Genomic DNA, 16,097 nt, shown 5'->3' with positions numbered 1-16,097 from the left:
AACAGATAAATTCATATAGAATATAAAGAGATGTTTTACAGAATTTTAAAATATATTAAGATAAAAATATTTAATAATTAATTTTAAATTGATTTTAAATTAATTTTAAATTGATGTTGAATTAATTATTAATTAATTATAGTAATAAATATAGATTCAATCTATATATTTAAGTAATTAATAATTGATTGAAAATCAGTTAATAATCAATTCAGTGTAAATTATATAAATACTTACTTTATTATTAAATTCAAGAATAATTTCAGTATTAAATTGATTTTAAATTAATTTTAAATTGATTTTAAATTAATTCTGAATTAATTATTAATTAATTATAGTAATAAAAATAAATTCAATCTGTATATTTAAGTAATTAATAATTGATTGAAAATCAGTTGATAATCAATTTAGTGTAAATTTTATAAATACTTACTTTATTATTAAATTCAAGAATAATATCAGTATTAAATTAATTATTAATAAAATTAGTAAAGTCTTCTTTATATATAAAAGTTATAATGAGAGAAGAATTGTTTTACAATCAATTAAGAATTGATTTTGAATTGATTGTAGAATTGATGGTAAATAATTGAGTGGTTTCAAATTACAAGAAAAGATGTATTGAGCGAGGTCAGGTAGTGGCACGGGCCACATTTGCGAGGTCAGCTTATATAACGAGGTCAAGTGGCGCACTTAGCGAGGTCAAGTTTTCTGCTTCCTGTGTAGTTACGGGTTCACATTTTAAATACTCATACCGGCAGTAGATAGGTGACGCTATTCTCGGTCAGCTCCGCTAGAAACACGGCAACTCACCAGGTACTATATATATTCCTGACTTCCAATGGACCTCATTCCCGCCATCAGACAGTCATTGTCTGTATGCAGACCATCCCTCCGAGCTCCGACCCATCATCCCATATACGTCGTCCCACGCCTACTAGCCCAACACCAACACCACCAACAAGCACGTCGCAACATTTCCACGACCTCAGATACGTCACGGAACGTACATTCAAGCAATGGCGGCCATGCTGAAACGACAACAAGCAGCGGTAGCCACCGGCCCAAAAGACGTATGGTCCTCACCCAAAAACAGCGGGACTTCCTCGACAGCGCCCTCAGAGTAAACCAAGCTGGTGAACTGGCTGCGACCCTCATCTACGCCGCCCAAACACCCCCAGTCACCCGCTCCCACCCCCATCTCCGCCCTCTAATGAAACACATGTATGACCAGGAAGCTGGCCATTTGACCACCTTCAACGACCTCGTCGCCAAACACCGTGTGCGCCCTACAGCGATGTATCCTATCTGGGAAGTCGCCGCGACAACACTGGGCTGGGCGACGGGAATAATGGGCCGGGAAGCAGCAATGGCATGTACAGAAGCCGTTGAGACAGAAATCGGCACGCATTATAATGACCAGGTGCGGGAAATTCTGGGATGGTTTGAAGATGCGCGGGAACGCGGGGAAGAGCCGGATGAGGAATTGGTGGAGCTTGTGGACACGCTGAGACGGATCCGGGATGAAGAGTTGGAGCATTTAGATCATGCTGTGGAGAACGATGCGAAGGACGCCAGGCCGTATGATCCGCTTGTTAATGTTATTCGGTTGGGCTGCAGGGCTGCGATTCAAATTAGCCAGCGGGTCTAAGAAGTTGACATCTATATGGACGTGTCGGTTTGGGATATAAACTCATGTCCGAGTTCTGTCCTTTCATCGTACCCTTGCATCCTAGGAGACTATATGCCGGCATCTCGACGCCAGCGATTTCCTTTTTCGACTTCGTGGTCGACCACGGAAATTACCAAGCCGTTTTTGGCTATTAATCTGTAAAGTATGCATCTGGGATCCAGGTACATTTCAACGAATTTCCACACATCAGGACAACTTACCGCAGACCAGCCGACCCTCGCCCGCCGCAGTGATTGCGAGAACCACCGGTATGACGGCGTGCTACATACCCTCTAACTATTCTTGACACTCCACATGACACGGCGCTTATATTATTTCCTGTAACATATTATTTTTCTCTTGTATCATATAATCTAACGAAACCCATTATATCCCTTCTATTCCGTTGCGTGTTGCAAGGGTATTTTTGCACATCCTTCTTTCCTTAGCTCCGTTCAACATGTATTGATTATATGTGTTTAGAATCTACAAGTCCCTATACTGAATAAATAGATCACATGAGCCGCATTGGTTACTGCCGTATTGTGGCGGACATATTACTTGTGAAAACAGAATTTTCCCAGCCCCCTCTGAAAATTAGTAGCAAAACACCACCAAAAAATCAAAATATCTGCATTTCTCTAGAATCATTCAATATCATTCAATATGCATCTTTTTCAATCAAATATCATTCAAATACATGTCTTTCTTACCTTTATCATCAAATTCATATATATCAATCAAATCTTTTTTCAATATGCCTTGCAATGCCTGTCATCCTGCTGCTTTACAAGCCTGTACAAAGACTTCTACTCTGCATCTCAGTCTTCTTAAACTATCTGTTTCAGAAGTTTCAGATAATGGAGAGAATCTGATCAATGATGAGATGAAGAAGCAGATAAATGAGAAGAATATAGAGACTCAGTCTGAGAATTCTATATCTGTGAATCTCTACTTCTGAACCTGATATCTTATATAGATTGTATAAACAGGTGATTATCAATGAGATAAAGAAAAAGAGAGATGACAAAATGATTAATAAGTAGAAAGAAGAAGAAGAATTAGAAGAATAAATCTATAATTTCTACAATTAATTCTTCTATACAGATCTCTTAAATGTCAGTGATTATATTTTCTTCTTTAGCTCTGACAGCTTCAACTTCATTCAATATAACATTCTCAAGTGAGATAATCAATGTAATGATAATGAAATATATAATGAAAGAAATAGAAGAACTGAATTCATAATCTTATTATTATTCATATTCAGATCTGCTGTTAAATCTTTTATTAAATTCACTGTTAAATCTTTCATTGAATACACTGTTGAAATCTTTCATTAAATACACTGTTGAAATCTTTCATTGAATTCACTGTTAAAATCTTTCATCAAATTCGCTATTGAAATCTTTCATTAAATTCATCATTAAATCTTTTATTGAATTCACTGTTGAAATCTTTCATTAAATTCTATAACATGATGAAACTGAAGTAGTGGCTAGTCAGCAGTGTCATGTAGAAGTAGTTATTTAAGAAGCTGTATAAGTAAGCTTAACTATCTTGCTTAAATAGTGAGCTTGTAGACTACAGAATTATTGCAAGAATATCACAGATATGATACTTAGTATACTAAGAAGATTGTATGAGATACATAGTAACTCTTGTATATATTTCAGTAGAAGAAAAAATAAATCACTGACTTCTTTGATAAGAAGTCAGTATCTAGTTATTCTATATAGATAATGAGTGAATACTCTTCTCTTATTTTATGAGTAAGAATAGCTGAAGTGATATCTTAGCAGCATCTTATTACTAAGAAAGAGTAATCTGCTGATCTTATATAGAAGTAAGATTCTTATATTTATCAATCAGATCTTTCTATAATATATCTGAATAATGTCATAGAGTGATTGAAAACCAGTTCAGACAGAATGAAATTATTCACATAAAAATAATAAGTTATATGAAATTATAATGAGATCTTGACATAGCTAAGAGTGTGATAATACTCTTCTCTTTAAGAGTATAGTCTCTATACTCTTAAAATTACTGAATTAGAAATTATCTTTATTATATAGTAATGATTATTAACTGATTGACAGTGTATGTGCTGTATATAATATAAAGAAATAGATGAGTTTTTCTACTGACTGTGTAGATCTTTCTTTACTCATTTTCATTTAAATTAAATATATAATAAGTAGGTTTCTTATATATTGATTTGAGATGAGAAAAATGTAGTTAATAAGTGACTTATAGATCTCTTATTATATTTTATTCTATATATAAAATTCTCTGTAAAAGTGATGTATTTTAGAGATAAAGTTAACAGTAGTGATAGAATTTTTTAAAAAGATTTTTCTCTCTATGAAACATTTTTCTTTCCTCTTCTTCAATTATAATAGTGAGTGTATGAGAGTATCATTCTTGAAGAATAATAAAGAGCTTATTCTGATGTTTTCTAGTGAATAATAAATGTCTTTGTGATGCAGCTGCAGTCTCTATGACTATTAAGAAAGCCAGATTGAAGACAGAGACAGTGATGTCAATGAGCTGCAGAAGCACTGCTCTCATTGTCATATCTTCTTCTTCTTCTGCATCTCTTACAGCTGCAGCAGTAGTAGCTGTACCTTGCAGTGAGATGTTATCTCTTCTGCTAACTGATTCATCTGTGTCTGATCTATTCTCTACTTCTCTCATCATCATTGTGATGCTGCCTCTTTTCTCAATCAACATAATGATGTATGACTCTGTGTGATCATTTGAAGAGGACTCTGAAGAGAGCTTAATTCTGGGAATAGCAGCTCTGAGAAGCTCAATTCATAGTTTCTCTTCTGTAACATATCTGAGCCCTGCTCAGAATACTGCTGAGTTGAGTCTGCAGAATCTCACAGTTTCTTTATCTTCTCTCTATGAGAAGGCTTCAGTGCAGTCTCTGATCAGCACTACTACTTGTCTGTGCTATGTTAAGCAGCTGAAGAAGAGAGAGATCTTATACATCTATCTCTTCTCTCACTTCTGTTATTTCTGTTATATCTGTAATAACAACTTCTATCTCTCTGTAAGTATTATCTACTCTACAAGAAGATGTTATATTGACTCTGACAAGAAGCTCAGATACTCAAGCAGTACAGAGTGAGAATCTCAGAGCTTCAAGTATTAACAGATTCTGTCAAGACTGAGAAGATTCTTCTTACTTATTTATAAAAGAAGATGAAAGCATGAGTCTCTGAGATGAAAAAATATCTCAGAATGACTGATCTTAAGAAGAAGTCAGTTAATACTGCTGTTGAAAGTATCATAGAGATCAATTACTGATTGAAGAGAATCTTATTTCAGTTAAAGCAGATAACTGAGATATTTTATAAGTTAATAAGTTAATACTTTCAGTATCTCTTATACTTTTCTATAGTATACTTCTCTGCAGTACTACAGTGCTAATTTCTTAACAGATAAAGATACTAATATCAGATACTTCAACAGTGAAGAATGAGTTTAATAAGAATATAATTATTAATAAGTAGACTCTAATCTCTCTTTTTACTTTTTCAGCAGGCTGCAGCTCTATTAGAATAGTAGTAACTTATGAATTAATAATATTAATCTTTGTTAATTTCAAATATCTCTTTCTTTTCTTATTAACTGCTTCAGGAATTTTACACTTATATAGTCTTATTAAACTTCTAAAAAATTCTTTGAAAGAAAATAGAAGAAGAGTGCTACAGAGTTTACAAGATACTGATTTATCACTGTAAAATTATCTCTAAAAAACTCTTTAAGAAAAATAAGAAGTCTTAAGCAGCATTTCTTACTTAATATCTCTGATATATAATAGAGTGATCTCTACTAGTTATCTTATAGCTTACAATCTCTTTCTCAGTATTTTTCAAATATTTAAGCAGTTCTTATAAATTCTCTGATAATAAATAATCTTCTTATTTAATAAGATATTGAAGCTTGCTATAATATATTTATTTATTTAATATTTTCTTCATAAGATATTCAGTATTATTCTTAATCTTAATATTATCTGATCAAGACAGTTTCATCTTGAGATATTACTTATAGAGCTTTAAATAGAAAATGTGAAAAATAGAATGAATTGATTTCAATTCTGTGAGTAATTTTAACTTATATATCTACTTATTCATCACTCTTATTACTGAGAAAGATTCTAGTCATTACTTACTGAACTTCTTATATAGTCTCATTATCTTGATATTCTTTACTGAAAGTAGTACTTGATTCTCTATTAAGAACTTCATTGAAAGATATTTTCAATTATAGTATTTTATCTACTACTTCTGAATATAATGAATACTTTTCACTGTCTTCTTATAAATTTTATTTAAAAGTTTCAATCTCACTTTTACTTCTAATACTGAGAAATACTCTGTTCTCTGTATTTATTCAATATTTTAACTGTCTATTTCTTTCTTTAAAATATTATCTGTGATATCACTGAGTAATGAAGAATTATGTTTATAATAAGTATAGAAAGAAGATATTTTTAAGATTATATTCTTTATATTGTTATATATAAATTCAGTAATTAGAAGATGTTTAAGTCAATCATTCTGATAATATAAACAGAATACTTAAAAATGCTATTCTAGTATCTGATTCTAATATTCAGTCTGATTATCTGTCTGCAGATGAAATACAGTACTGAGAAGATATCTTATTATAAGATAATAGTAAAAAGCTGATTAGTATTTACTGATGAAGAGAAATTCTTAATCTATTATTAATAATTTTGAAGCACTGTGATTATAAATGATGATATCTAAAAATAGATTAGTTAATTCAGAGACTTTAATCTTTTTATAAGTAGAGATATATCTGATTATCTTTGTAAAGTGATTAATAATAACTAAAATTAAGTCATATTCTTTAACTCTTGTTGACTTCAGTAGATTAACTATGAAATTCATTGATAGATTCTGCTATAAGCTTTTTAAAATAGACAGTGATATTAACTCACTATATTACTTATACTACAGAATCTTTATTCTTTAACAGATATTATAAGTCTTAATATACTCTTTGATATCTGCTCAGAGCTTGTCTTAAATATATTTATATTTTAAAAGCTTCTCAGTCTTCTCTAACTTAAAGTACTCTGTATGAGAATTATTATAATGAATTCTTAATAACTTCTAATACACTGTTCTGCTATGAAAGATGAAGACTGAATTATTCAGCAGTAGAAGTTTACATTCTTCTAGTTATCAGTAACTTGATTTCTTAGCAGCACTGTTCTACTCAGAGTCTGTCTCTTTCAAGTTTAAACTGAATTCTTTCTTCTTTAACTTCTAAATTCAAGCTGTAGTAGAGATATTCCTCTTCTGTAACTTATCACTGAATTTCAAAAGTAATCAGATTGAAAGATTGTAGACTGTTTTATTCTTTATTAATTCAATAATTATAAGACATAATATGAAAAGCTTATAATCTTCAGTGTCAGTTCTCTGTGAGAACTTGAGTTTTCTTTCATCTTCTATACTGAGTCACACAGCTGTCTTATCAGCACTGTTCTCAAGCTTTAGAGAATCTCAATTCTCTGCAGTCAGCTTTTTCTACAGTGATAACAGAGATTCTTTTATAGAATTCTTCTCTATATTAACAATATTATAATTGAGCTATTTAAATAACATGTCAGTGAAGTTAAGCTGATCTGAATAATATTAAATATAGAAATTATACTTTGAAAGTAGCTCTGCTCATCTGACTTGATATTCTATCAAGCTCTTTATTGTCAAGAAATAACACAGATTTGTATAATCAGTGAGAACTTACACTGAATACTTACTACTCTGAAGATAATATTATCAGATCTTAAAGAATTTGATAATTACTAATATCTTCTGATTATGAATATTATATCTTCTCTGTATAAGTAATAACTTCTTGAAGAAGAAGACTACTGATCTTCATTCATAGTGTCTTATAGACTCTGTGAAAAAGTCTTCTCTCACAGACAATTTATTATCTATTTTCTTAGAAGTGATTATTCTCTGATTCTTTCAATATTGAAAGATCTTCAATATCAACTGTGAAAAGATTTCATAGATCTCATTCTTAGATGCATCAGTCTCACACTGACTAAATAAGTCAGAGTTAAAGTGATTCAGTATTATAATATCTGTGAAAGCTTGTTTCAATTCTACAAACATCTACACAGTATCTTGAATGAGAATAAATAATTCTATTTTTCTATCTTTCACACTTTTCTTTAACAGATCTGTAAGAGAGACAGTAATCTGTGAATATGTATAAATGAATTGTCTATAGAAATTTGCAAATTCTAGAAATATCTGTATCTCACAGTATATCTGCAGTATCAGTCAGTTCTTAATAACAGAGATCTGACTTCTGTTCATTGAAATGCTGTTCATCTTAATAATATAATCTAAGAAATCAATCTTCTGCATGTAGAATGAGTATTTTTCAGTGTTTATATAGAGTTGATACTGTCTCAAGCAACTCAACACTTCTTAAATATAAATATTATGTTCTTTCTCTGATTTTAAGAAGATTAGAATGTCATTCAGATATACTATACAGAAGATGTTAACAAGGCTCTGCAGTGTCTCATTTATATAGATCTGAAAGATGACTGAAGTGTTATAAAAATTAAAAGATAAAACAAGATATTTAAAATTACTGTACTTAATATGAAAAGCTGTTTTTCAAATATTGTCTTTATTAACTCTGATTCTATGATAGATATTCTGTATATCAATCTTTGAGAATATCTTTACTTCAGATAATTGATCAATCATCTCATTAATTAATGATAATAAATAGTGATTCTTAACTATTATCTTATTAAGACCTCTATAGTCTATACATAGACATAGTCTATTATTCTTCTTGAGTATAAAGAGTATAGATGTCTCTGCTGAACTCTTTAATAAATATATTCAATTCTTTGATTACACTTTCTCAAGATATTTATACAGAACATTCAATTTCTTTACAGATAAGTTGTAAAGAGGTCTGTACAGTGTTATTACACTGTCTTCAAGATAAATCTTATATTATATCTTGATATCAGAAAACTTCACTGCTTCTCTTTCTGAAAAGACATTCTTAAAATCTGTAAAGAGATGTTATATACATTCATCTTCAATGACAGATACTGCTGCTAATCTTGTAGTAAGAGTGATGACTTCTTTATCTATTCTCAAGTCTCAGTCATCTGCTATATAGTATATTAACTCAATCTTTTTCTCAAGATTCTTCTGATGAAACTCTTCAGATTTCTCTATTACTGTCTCTTCATTAGTGAGATAATACTGTCATATCTGAGTGACTCAGTCAATGAGAGAATTGTTTTCTCTTAATTATAAGAGATCTAGAATAACATTCTTATCTATAATATTAACTATGTGAAGAAGCAGACTGCTCTTCTTAAAGATTTCTTCTAAATCTGTGATCACATACTTTACTTAAATTATGTTAAAATAATAATATTTTATTTTATCAGTAAATTTTATATGATCTGATGAATCTATCTTCTTTTAACTCTTTATCAAAGAAAAGAAATAGAATATGAAGTTAATATTTACTCTGAAGTTAAGTAGGCATCTCACTGATATCTTCTTATTTAGAGTATGTATTGTAATTATAATATAAACTTAAAGATATAAGAATTATTAATTCTTTATTTCTTTCTCTTCTTTATCTTCTGTGAATACATTTGTTAGAAGAGAAGTCAACTTTAAGAAAATATCTTCTTAATTTCTTTTCTTCTTCAGCTTCTTACAATTACTGATATAATAATTATCAGCTTTATAGTTGAAACAGAGATCTTTATCAAATCTTTTTTAATATTTCTTCATAGTGAGTGAAGAATCAGAATACTTGAAATTCTTCTTTACTTTCTTCACACTGAAGCTATCATAACACTGTTTAAATTCTATTATTAATTACTTAGAAGAGATCTTATTAATCTTTTTCTCAGAGATTTAATTATTCAAATAGATTCAGAAAGTCAGATTGACAAGCTTAGTGTAATTAATTAATAAACTCTAATATTATAATATTATTATTCACATCTTATAAGTCAGCTTTATGAGATAAAGCTGTATTTTTAATTAATTCAAATTATCAGTTAATTTCTCTCAATATTCTTTAAATCTTATATTGAAATTGAAAGAATTCTTATTATTTTATTAATATAATAAGTTGAACTGCTGTGCTATTATGAAGCTGCAGTTACAATAATCTTTAATTTAATTCAGTAAAAAGTTCTTGAATTCTTCTTAAGTTATAATAGTATTGATACACTCAAGCTTTCTCTTCTTAATAACTTAAGTAGTCACAGAGATGTCTTCAAGAAGATTAACAGTATATATTACTTATATCTTATGAGTATTATACTGACTCAGATTAAGGTGAAATTTCTGTTCAAGAATACAGATAAAGCTGTGAAATTCAGATAAGATATTTTTCTTATATCTTAAAGAATCTCTGATCTTAATCTCTCTATCTTTATAATAGATATAGATGTGTAGAGACTGCAGTGATAATAGAACAGTTGAAGAGCTCATATTAAAATATACAGTAAGTTCAGAAATCTCAGATTTCTACTGAGATAGAGATGTACATACTCTAGAGAATGATATGATATTTCTCTCAGAAAGTGAGATTAGATCAGTCTCAGTATGAGTGTATGAAATTATATCAGTCTGTTAGAGCTTGACTGATTCAAACTTATAATTAAATTAAGCAATTCAAATTGTAATATAATAGAATCAAAGCAGTGACTAGTCAGTGATATTATATAGAGATAGTTATTTAGAAAGCTGTATAAGTGAGTTTAACTATCTTACTTAAATAGTAAGCTTGTAGACTACAGAGTTATTATAAGAATATCACAGATATAATACTTAGTATATTAAGAAGATTATATAAGATATACAGTAACTCTTATATATATTTCAGTAGAAGAAAAAATAAATCACTGACTTCTTTGATAAGAAGTCAGCATCTAGCTATTCTATATAGATAATAAGTGAATACTCTTCTCTCATTTCATGAGTGAGAATAGTCAGAGTGATACCTCAGCAGTGTCTTATTATCAAGAAAGAGTAATCTGCTGATCTTATATAGAAGCAGAGTTCTCATATTCATCAATCAGATCTTTCTATGATATATTTGAATGATGTCATAGAGTGGTTGGAAACCGGTTCAAATGAGATGAAATCATCCGCATGAAAGTGATGGGCCGTGTGGAACTGCAACAAGGCCTTGGCGCGGCCGGGAGCGTGACAAATTCACTGTTGAAATCTTTCATCAAATTCTGTAAGAATAAGTGCTCGCAGGCGATTATTCAGGTGTTTGCAGCTTGGTATGATATGTACTGTTAACTACTAGAAGTATTTGCAGTAGAAAGATAAAATGTAGAGATTAAATATATAATAGTATTCAAGCTGAGTTATGAATAGTATTCATGAACTTCAGTCTATATAGTTATATGTAGTCAAGAGCTGCTAGCTCTATTAATTATATAAGAGATAGAAATAGAGATAAAGAATTTATAAAAAGTAGAATTTCTTACATATCTCTCTCTCTCTAAGACTTTGTCTGTGAAGTCTTTCACTAAGTGACTTCATAGAATCAGCTCAGCACTGCAGTGATACTCACTAAAAACTCTTTATATTTATAAAAAATCTCAGTAAGAAAAAATCTCTTATTACTATAAAGAGAAAAGAGTCTGTCACTCAGTTTCTTATTCTATAAGATTCTTTATAATCTACAGATTCTTCTCTAACTATTAAACAGATTTATCTCACATCTTTTATATAAAAGAGTTTCAGTTGACTCTTAATTATTTTCATAAGATTCTTATATAATTATTATACAGATTTATCTTACAGATAAATTACTCTCTGTAAGATTATTCTTATTAAAGAGAAGTATTTATAAGTTAATCTTTCATTTATTCTTATAAATCATTATTCTTTAATACTATAGAATTGTGAGGAATTTTTCATTCTTTTATTAACTCTATAGAATTATAGAATCAAGATATCTGTGATCTATAATCACTCTTTATAGTTATATAGAAAGATTCAGATCTGTAATTCATAATTACTCTTTATTTATTAAAGTGATTTAACTGTTCTGTAGAATCACTCACAGTATAAATAAATCTCTTTAAAGTAGTATAAATATCTCAGATCTGTTTATAAAATCTCATCTTCTTTTTTCTTTTTCTATAACAGCTCTTATTCTTATAAACTATAAGTATTCTCATTCATCTGTAAAGTGTTTTCACTTAGATAATAGAGAGAGAGTGTTTCTAACAATATCTGTATATTAATTTAAGAACTTCTCAAGAATAAAAAAATTTTTCAATTTTAATATCTTTATAAATAATATCTGACTATTACTGAGCTTCTTATAAGTATCTCTGTAACTTCTCTGATTACTTTTTATCAGCTGATAAAGTAGAAATATCACTGCTTATAACAGTATCTTCATTCTCTTCAGCTCTGTTACTGTATCTGATCTTTAAGTCAGTAGTTAATCTTATACCTCTCTCAGATTAGTTTTTAACTTTAAGTAGTATAGTCTTCTTCTTTGCTGTAAGTCTTCTTATAAGTAATTTCTTACAGATTCTAGTTAACAGTTCTTATAAAGCTTCTGATATTATCAGTGTCTTCTACAGTTCTGCAGATTTATAATCACTCTCTCTCTGCTTACACAATCTCTGATTAGATATATACAAATATGTCTAGATTCTCTATCAATGATTCTTGTACTATGACACATTTCTGTAATCTCATTATCAATGAAAGATAAGTTCTCAGATATCTGTAAAATCTGAGTAATTAAAATAATATAAATATTATGAATTTGTGATGAGAGTTAATCTGAGTAGATAAGCTCTCTCTTCACATTTCAATTGTTTTCAGACTGAATACTTCAGTATAACTGAGAGAGTGAACACAGCTTTATAAGAAGTATCTAATTACATATATAGATAATCAGTCTTCAAGACTCTGCTATAACTGTACATACTCTGATATTCAGCTTCTCTAAAGTCTATACATTTCTGACAGTCTTTATATCAAATACAATAATTATCTGTATTATAGATATAATACTTTCTACTTCTTTAAAGAGAAAAATTAATAGTTGTAAGAGAATTGAGTATCACAGATATTGAGAATATAAGTATAAGTTTTCTTTATTTTTTCTTTATTAATCTTTAAATTGTGTTTACAGTTTTATTTTTATTTTCTTATTTTTTAGTTTTAATAAGAGTATGATTTCTTCTTCTCTTTATATACATCACAGACTGTTCATTTCAGTAGAAACTTATTATCTTATAGACTAGAGCTTATAAATGACAGTGTTAATATCTTTATTATAATCAGATTCTTAGTGAAGATCACACTATTCTAACTTATCAGAATTTACAGTATAAAAGTTATATCTCAGCTTCTACAGATATCTTATCTACTCAGATGATTCTTAAGTGAACTTATTCATCTTATCAGAATACTCTTATTACTGAATCTTAAATCAGAGCTTATAATCTCACTTCTCTGAGTTAATAATTTCTTTAATCTGATATTCTCTTTCATTCTCTAGTACTTTACAGATAGAGTGATAAGTCATAGAATTCTCTTCTAAGAATTTCTTATATTCACAGAGTAAAGAGATATAAAAAATATTATACATCTATAACTCAGATAATAGTTTTAATCTATAGAACTATAAACTAACTTTCTTCATAATCTTATAAGACTCTGTTTATAAGAGATTCAGCTTCTTACTAGATCTTTATATAATAATATTTTCTAGACTCAGTCAGACTCTATTATCTTTCTTAAAACTCTTTATAATATACTTAAAATTATAGTATCTCTTCTGATACTCTTAAGTCTTTCTCAAGAATTTATAAGCTTTCTCTCAGATCTTCTGAATTCTCTCAGCCTATTTACAGATATTATTACACTCTATAGTATACTCTCACAGGTTTATCAAGATTATTTATGAATAAGTCTTAGTAAGTATCTCAAAGAGAGTTTTATCTATGCTAATATACTTTGAGTTATTATATATAAACTTTATAAGTGATAATTAATACACTCAGTCATTCTGATTATAATTAATAAAGCACTGCAGATACTGTTTTAATATACTTATCAAGTATTTTATCTGATTATCTATCTGTTGATGAAAAGCTGTACTTAGATCTCATAAGATCTTCAGTATAATTATCAGATCAGATCAGAACTCTTCTATAAAAATTAATCTTCTATCTGAGATAATATTCATAGATAACTTATATAATCAGATTATATTACAGATGAAGATATAAGCTAAGTTCTTTGACTTCAAGTTCTTATAGATGAATATAAAGTGTGTTATCTTGATAAAGTAATTTACTATTATCAGTATACTGTTAAAATAGATATTATATATATTCTTACTTTTAGAGAGACTTATAGAAGTATTCATTTCTAGCTGTTTTCAAGATTTCTATAGAATGAATAAAGAAGTAAGTTCTTTATATAATCTGAACTGCACTATCTGTAAATTCTGATAAATAGTATAAGAATTCACTATCTTCTTCACAAGTTCTTATATCTTCAGCTAGAAGTATTTTCTTATAAGCAACTTATAAGTTCTAGTATTTATAAAATGATCTGCTAAAGAAGAATCATGATATCTTTTAATAAGTTCTATATATAGAAACTTATTCATAGATATATAAATCTGACTCTCTCTTTATAGAAGATTATTTAAGTCTCTTTAATTCTTTATTTCTGCAGAATTGATCTCTATTATAAGCAGTTTCTGAATATACTGAGTATATTTATTCTTCAGTTACAGTTCAGACAATCTGAATAAAAGATCTTATAAAGACTTATACTCTGTTTTCTCTTATATCAGATCTTCTACAGTACTTCTCAAAGTCTGTAAATTCTTCAGATTATAGATACTCTCTTCAAGAATTCTTATAGAAATTCTCAGAGTGTTAACTCTCAGTGTTATAGAGAGTAGTTATACAGGCTTCTCTTCTTTCTCTTCTCTCTTCTCTTATAGAGAATTAAGAGACTCTTCAGTCAATCTCTTTATAATACTCAGTTTAAGCATCTTATAAAGCTTTTCTATCTTCTTTAGTCTTTCTATATCTATCACTCTGACTTTCTTAACATAGTCTGATCTGTGAGAGAGTTCATCTGCTAAGTTCTTAGTTTTCTTAATATATTCTATCTTAAATCAGAACTTACTCAGTCTCTGAGCTCAGTGAATCTATTACTGTAAGAGTTTCTTAATTAAAGTAAACTATTATAAGCTGTTATAATCAGTTCTAACAGTAATTACTGTTATAAGACTTTTAAAATAGTGATATCAGTAATGAAAGAACTTCACTATTATAAGAAGCTTCTGATTATAAATATTATAGTTAATCTTTATAAGTTATATCTTTTATAAGAAAAAGACTACTGAAACTCAGTTTTTATTTAACTATAGTTATAAGACTATTTCTGAAATTATAAAGAAGAAGATATCTATCTTTAATCTGATTAAGAGTAAGAAATCAAAGTAAAACAGTATCACTATATCTATAAATATCTATTTCAATCTTATAAAGACTCTGTAAGCTTCTAAGATAAGAAAGTTCTCACAGTTCTCTCTTCTCAATAATCTTTTTATTCTTTATTTATAGAATAACTTCTTCTTATTTTCACTCTTCAGTATATCTATAAGAGTCAAGAAGATTCTTATAAATACAAAGATAAATTATCTATAGAAATTTACAAAGCTTAGAAAGATCTGAATCTTATAAATACTAGTTAGCTCTGATTATAATAGAATAGTCTTAACTTATAAAGATTTTATCTGAATATTATCTACAGTGATTACATATTCTAGAAAATTAATCTGATAAATACTGAAGTTATACTTTATAAGCTTAATATATAGTTCTGTCTTATCTAAGATCTTTAATACACTTTATATATACTCAGTGTATTCTTTCTTCTTTATAAAGTATATTATCACATCATTCAGATATATTATTATAAAGATATTTAAATATATATAAAGTATTTTATTAATAAAAGACTGAAATACTGCAGAGATATTAATCAGATTAAAAGATATTACTAGATATTCAAATAATTTCAGTACAGTTTTAAAGACAGTTTTTTATTTATTCTCAGACTGTATTTACAGCTGTATATATATATTAATTATATTCAGTTATATAAATATAACAGCTCTTATAAAACAGTTGATTATATTCTCAATCAGAGATAGAGAATAGTGACTCTTTATTATCTTGAAGTTCAGATTACAGTAGTCTATATATAATCTAAGATCTTTATTCTTCTTCTTTATAAATATCACAGAGGCTCTTACAGAGATTTATAAAGATTAAATAAAGCTATTC

At 28.5% G+C, this 16,097-nt stretch overlaps 1 protein-coding gene across 1 annotated transcript; it reads left to right on the top strand.

Moving 5' to 3' along the window:
• Nucleotides 1-841: 841 nt before the first annotated feature.
• Nucleotides 842-1,651, top strand: BDBG_05133 (ubiquinone biosynthesis monooxygenase Coq7; the record flags this gene model as incomplete). Its single annotated transcript, XM_002624318.2, has 1 exon — nt 842-1,651. The coding sequence occupies one exon, from the start codon at nt 842-844 to the stop codon at nt 1,649-1,651; it is 810 nt and encodes a 269-aa protein (XP_002624364.1).
• Nucleotides 1,652-16,097: the final 14,446 nt, after the last annotated feature.

Source organism: Blastomyces gilchristii (assembly GCF_000003855.2).
Source record: "Blastomyces gilchristii SLH14081 genomic scaffold supercont1.10, whole genome shotgun sequence".
NCBI classification, from domain to species: domain Eukaryota; kingdom Fungi; phylum Ascomycota; class Eurotiomycetes; order Onygenales; family Ajellomycetaceae; genus Blastomyces; species Blastomyces gilchristii.
Note: the sequence above shows the minus strand (reverse complement) of the source record. Positions and strands in the feature narration are given on the sequence as shown.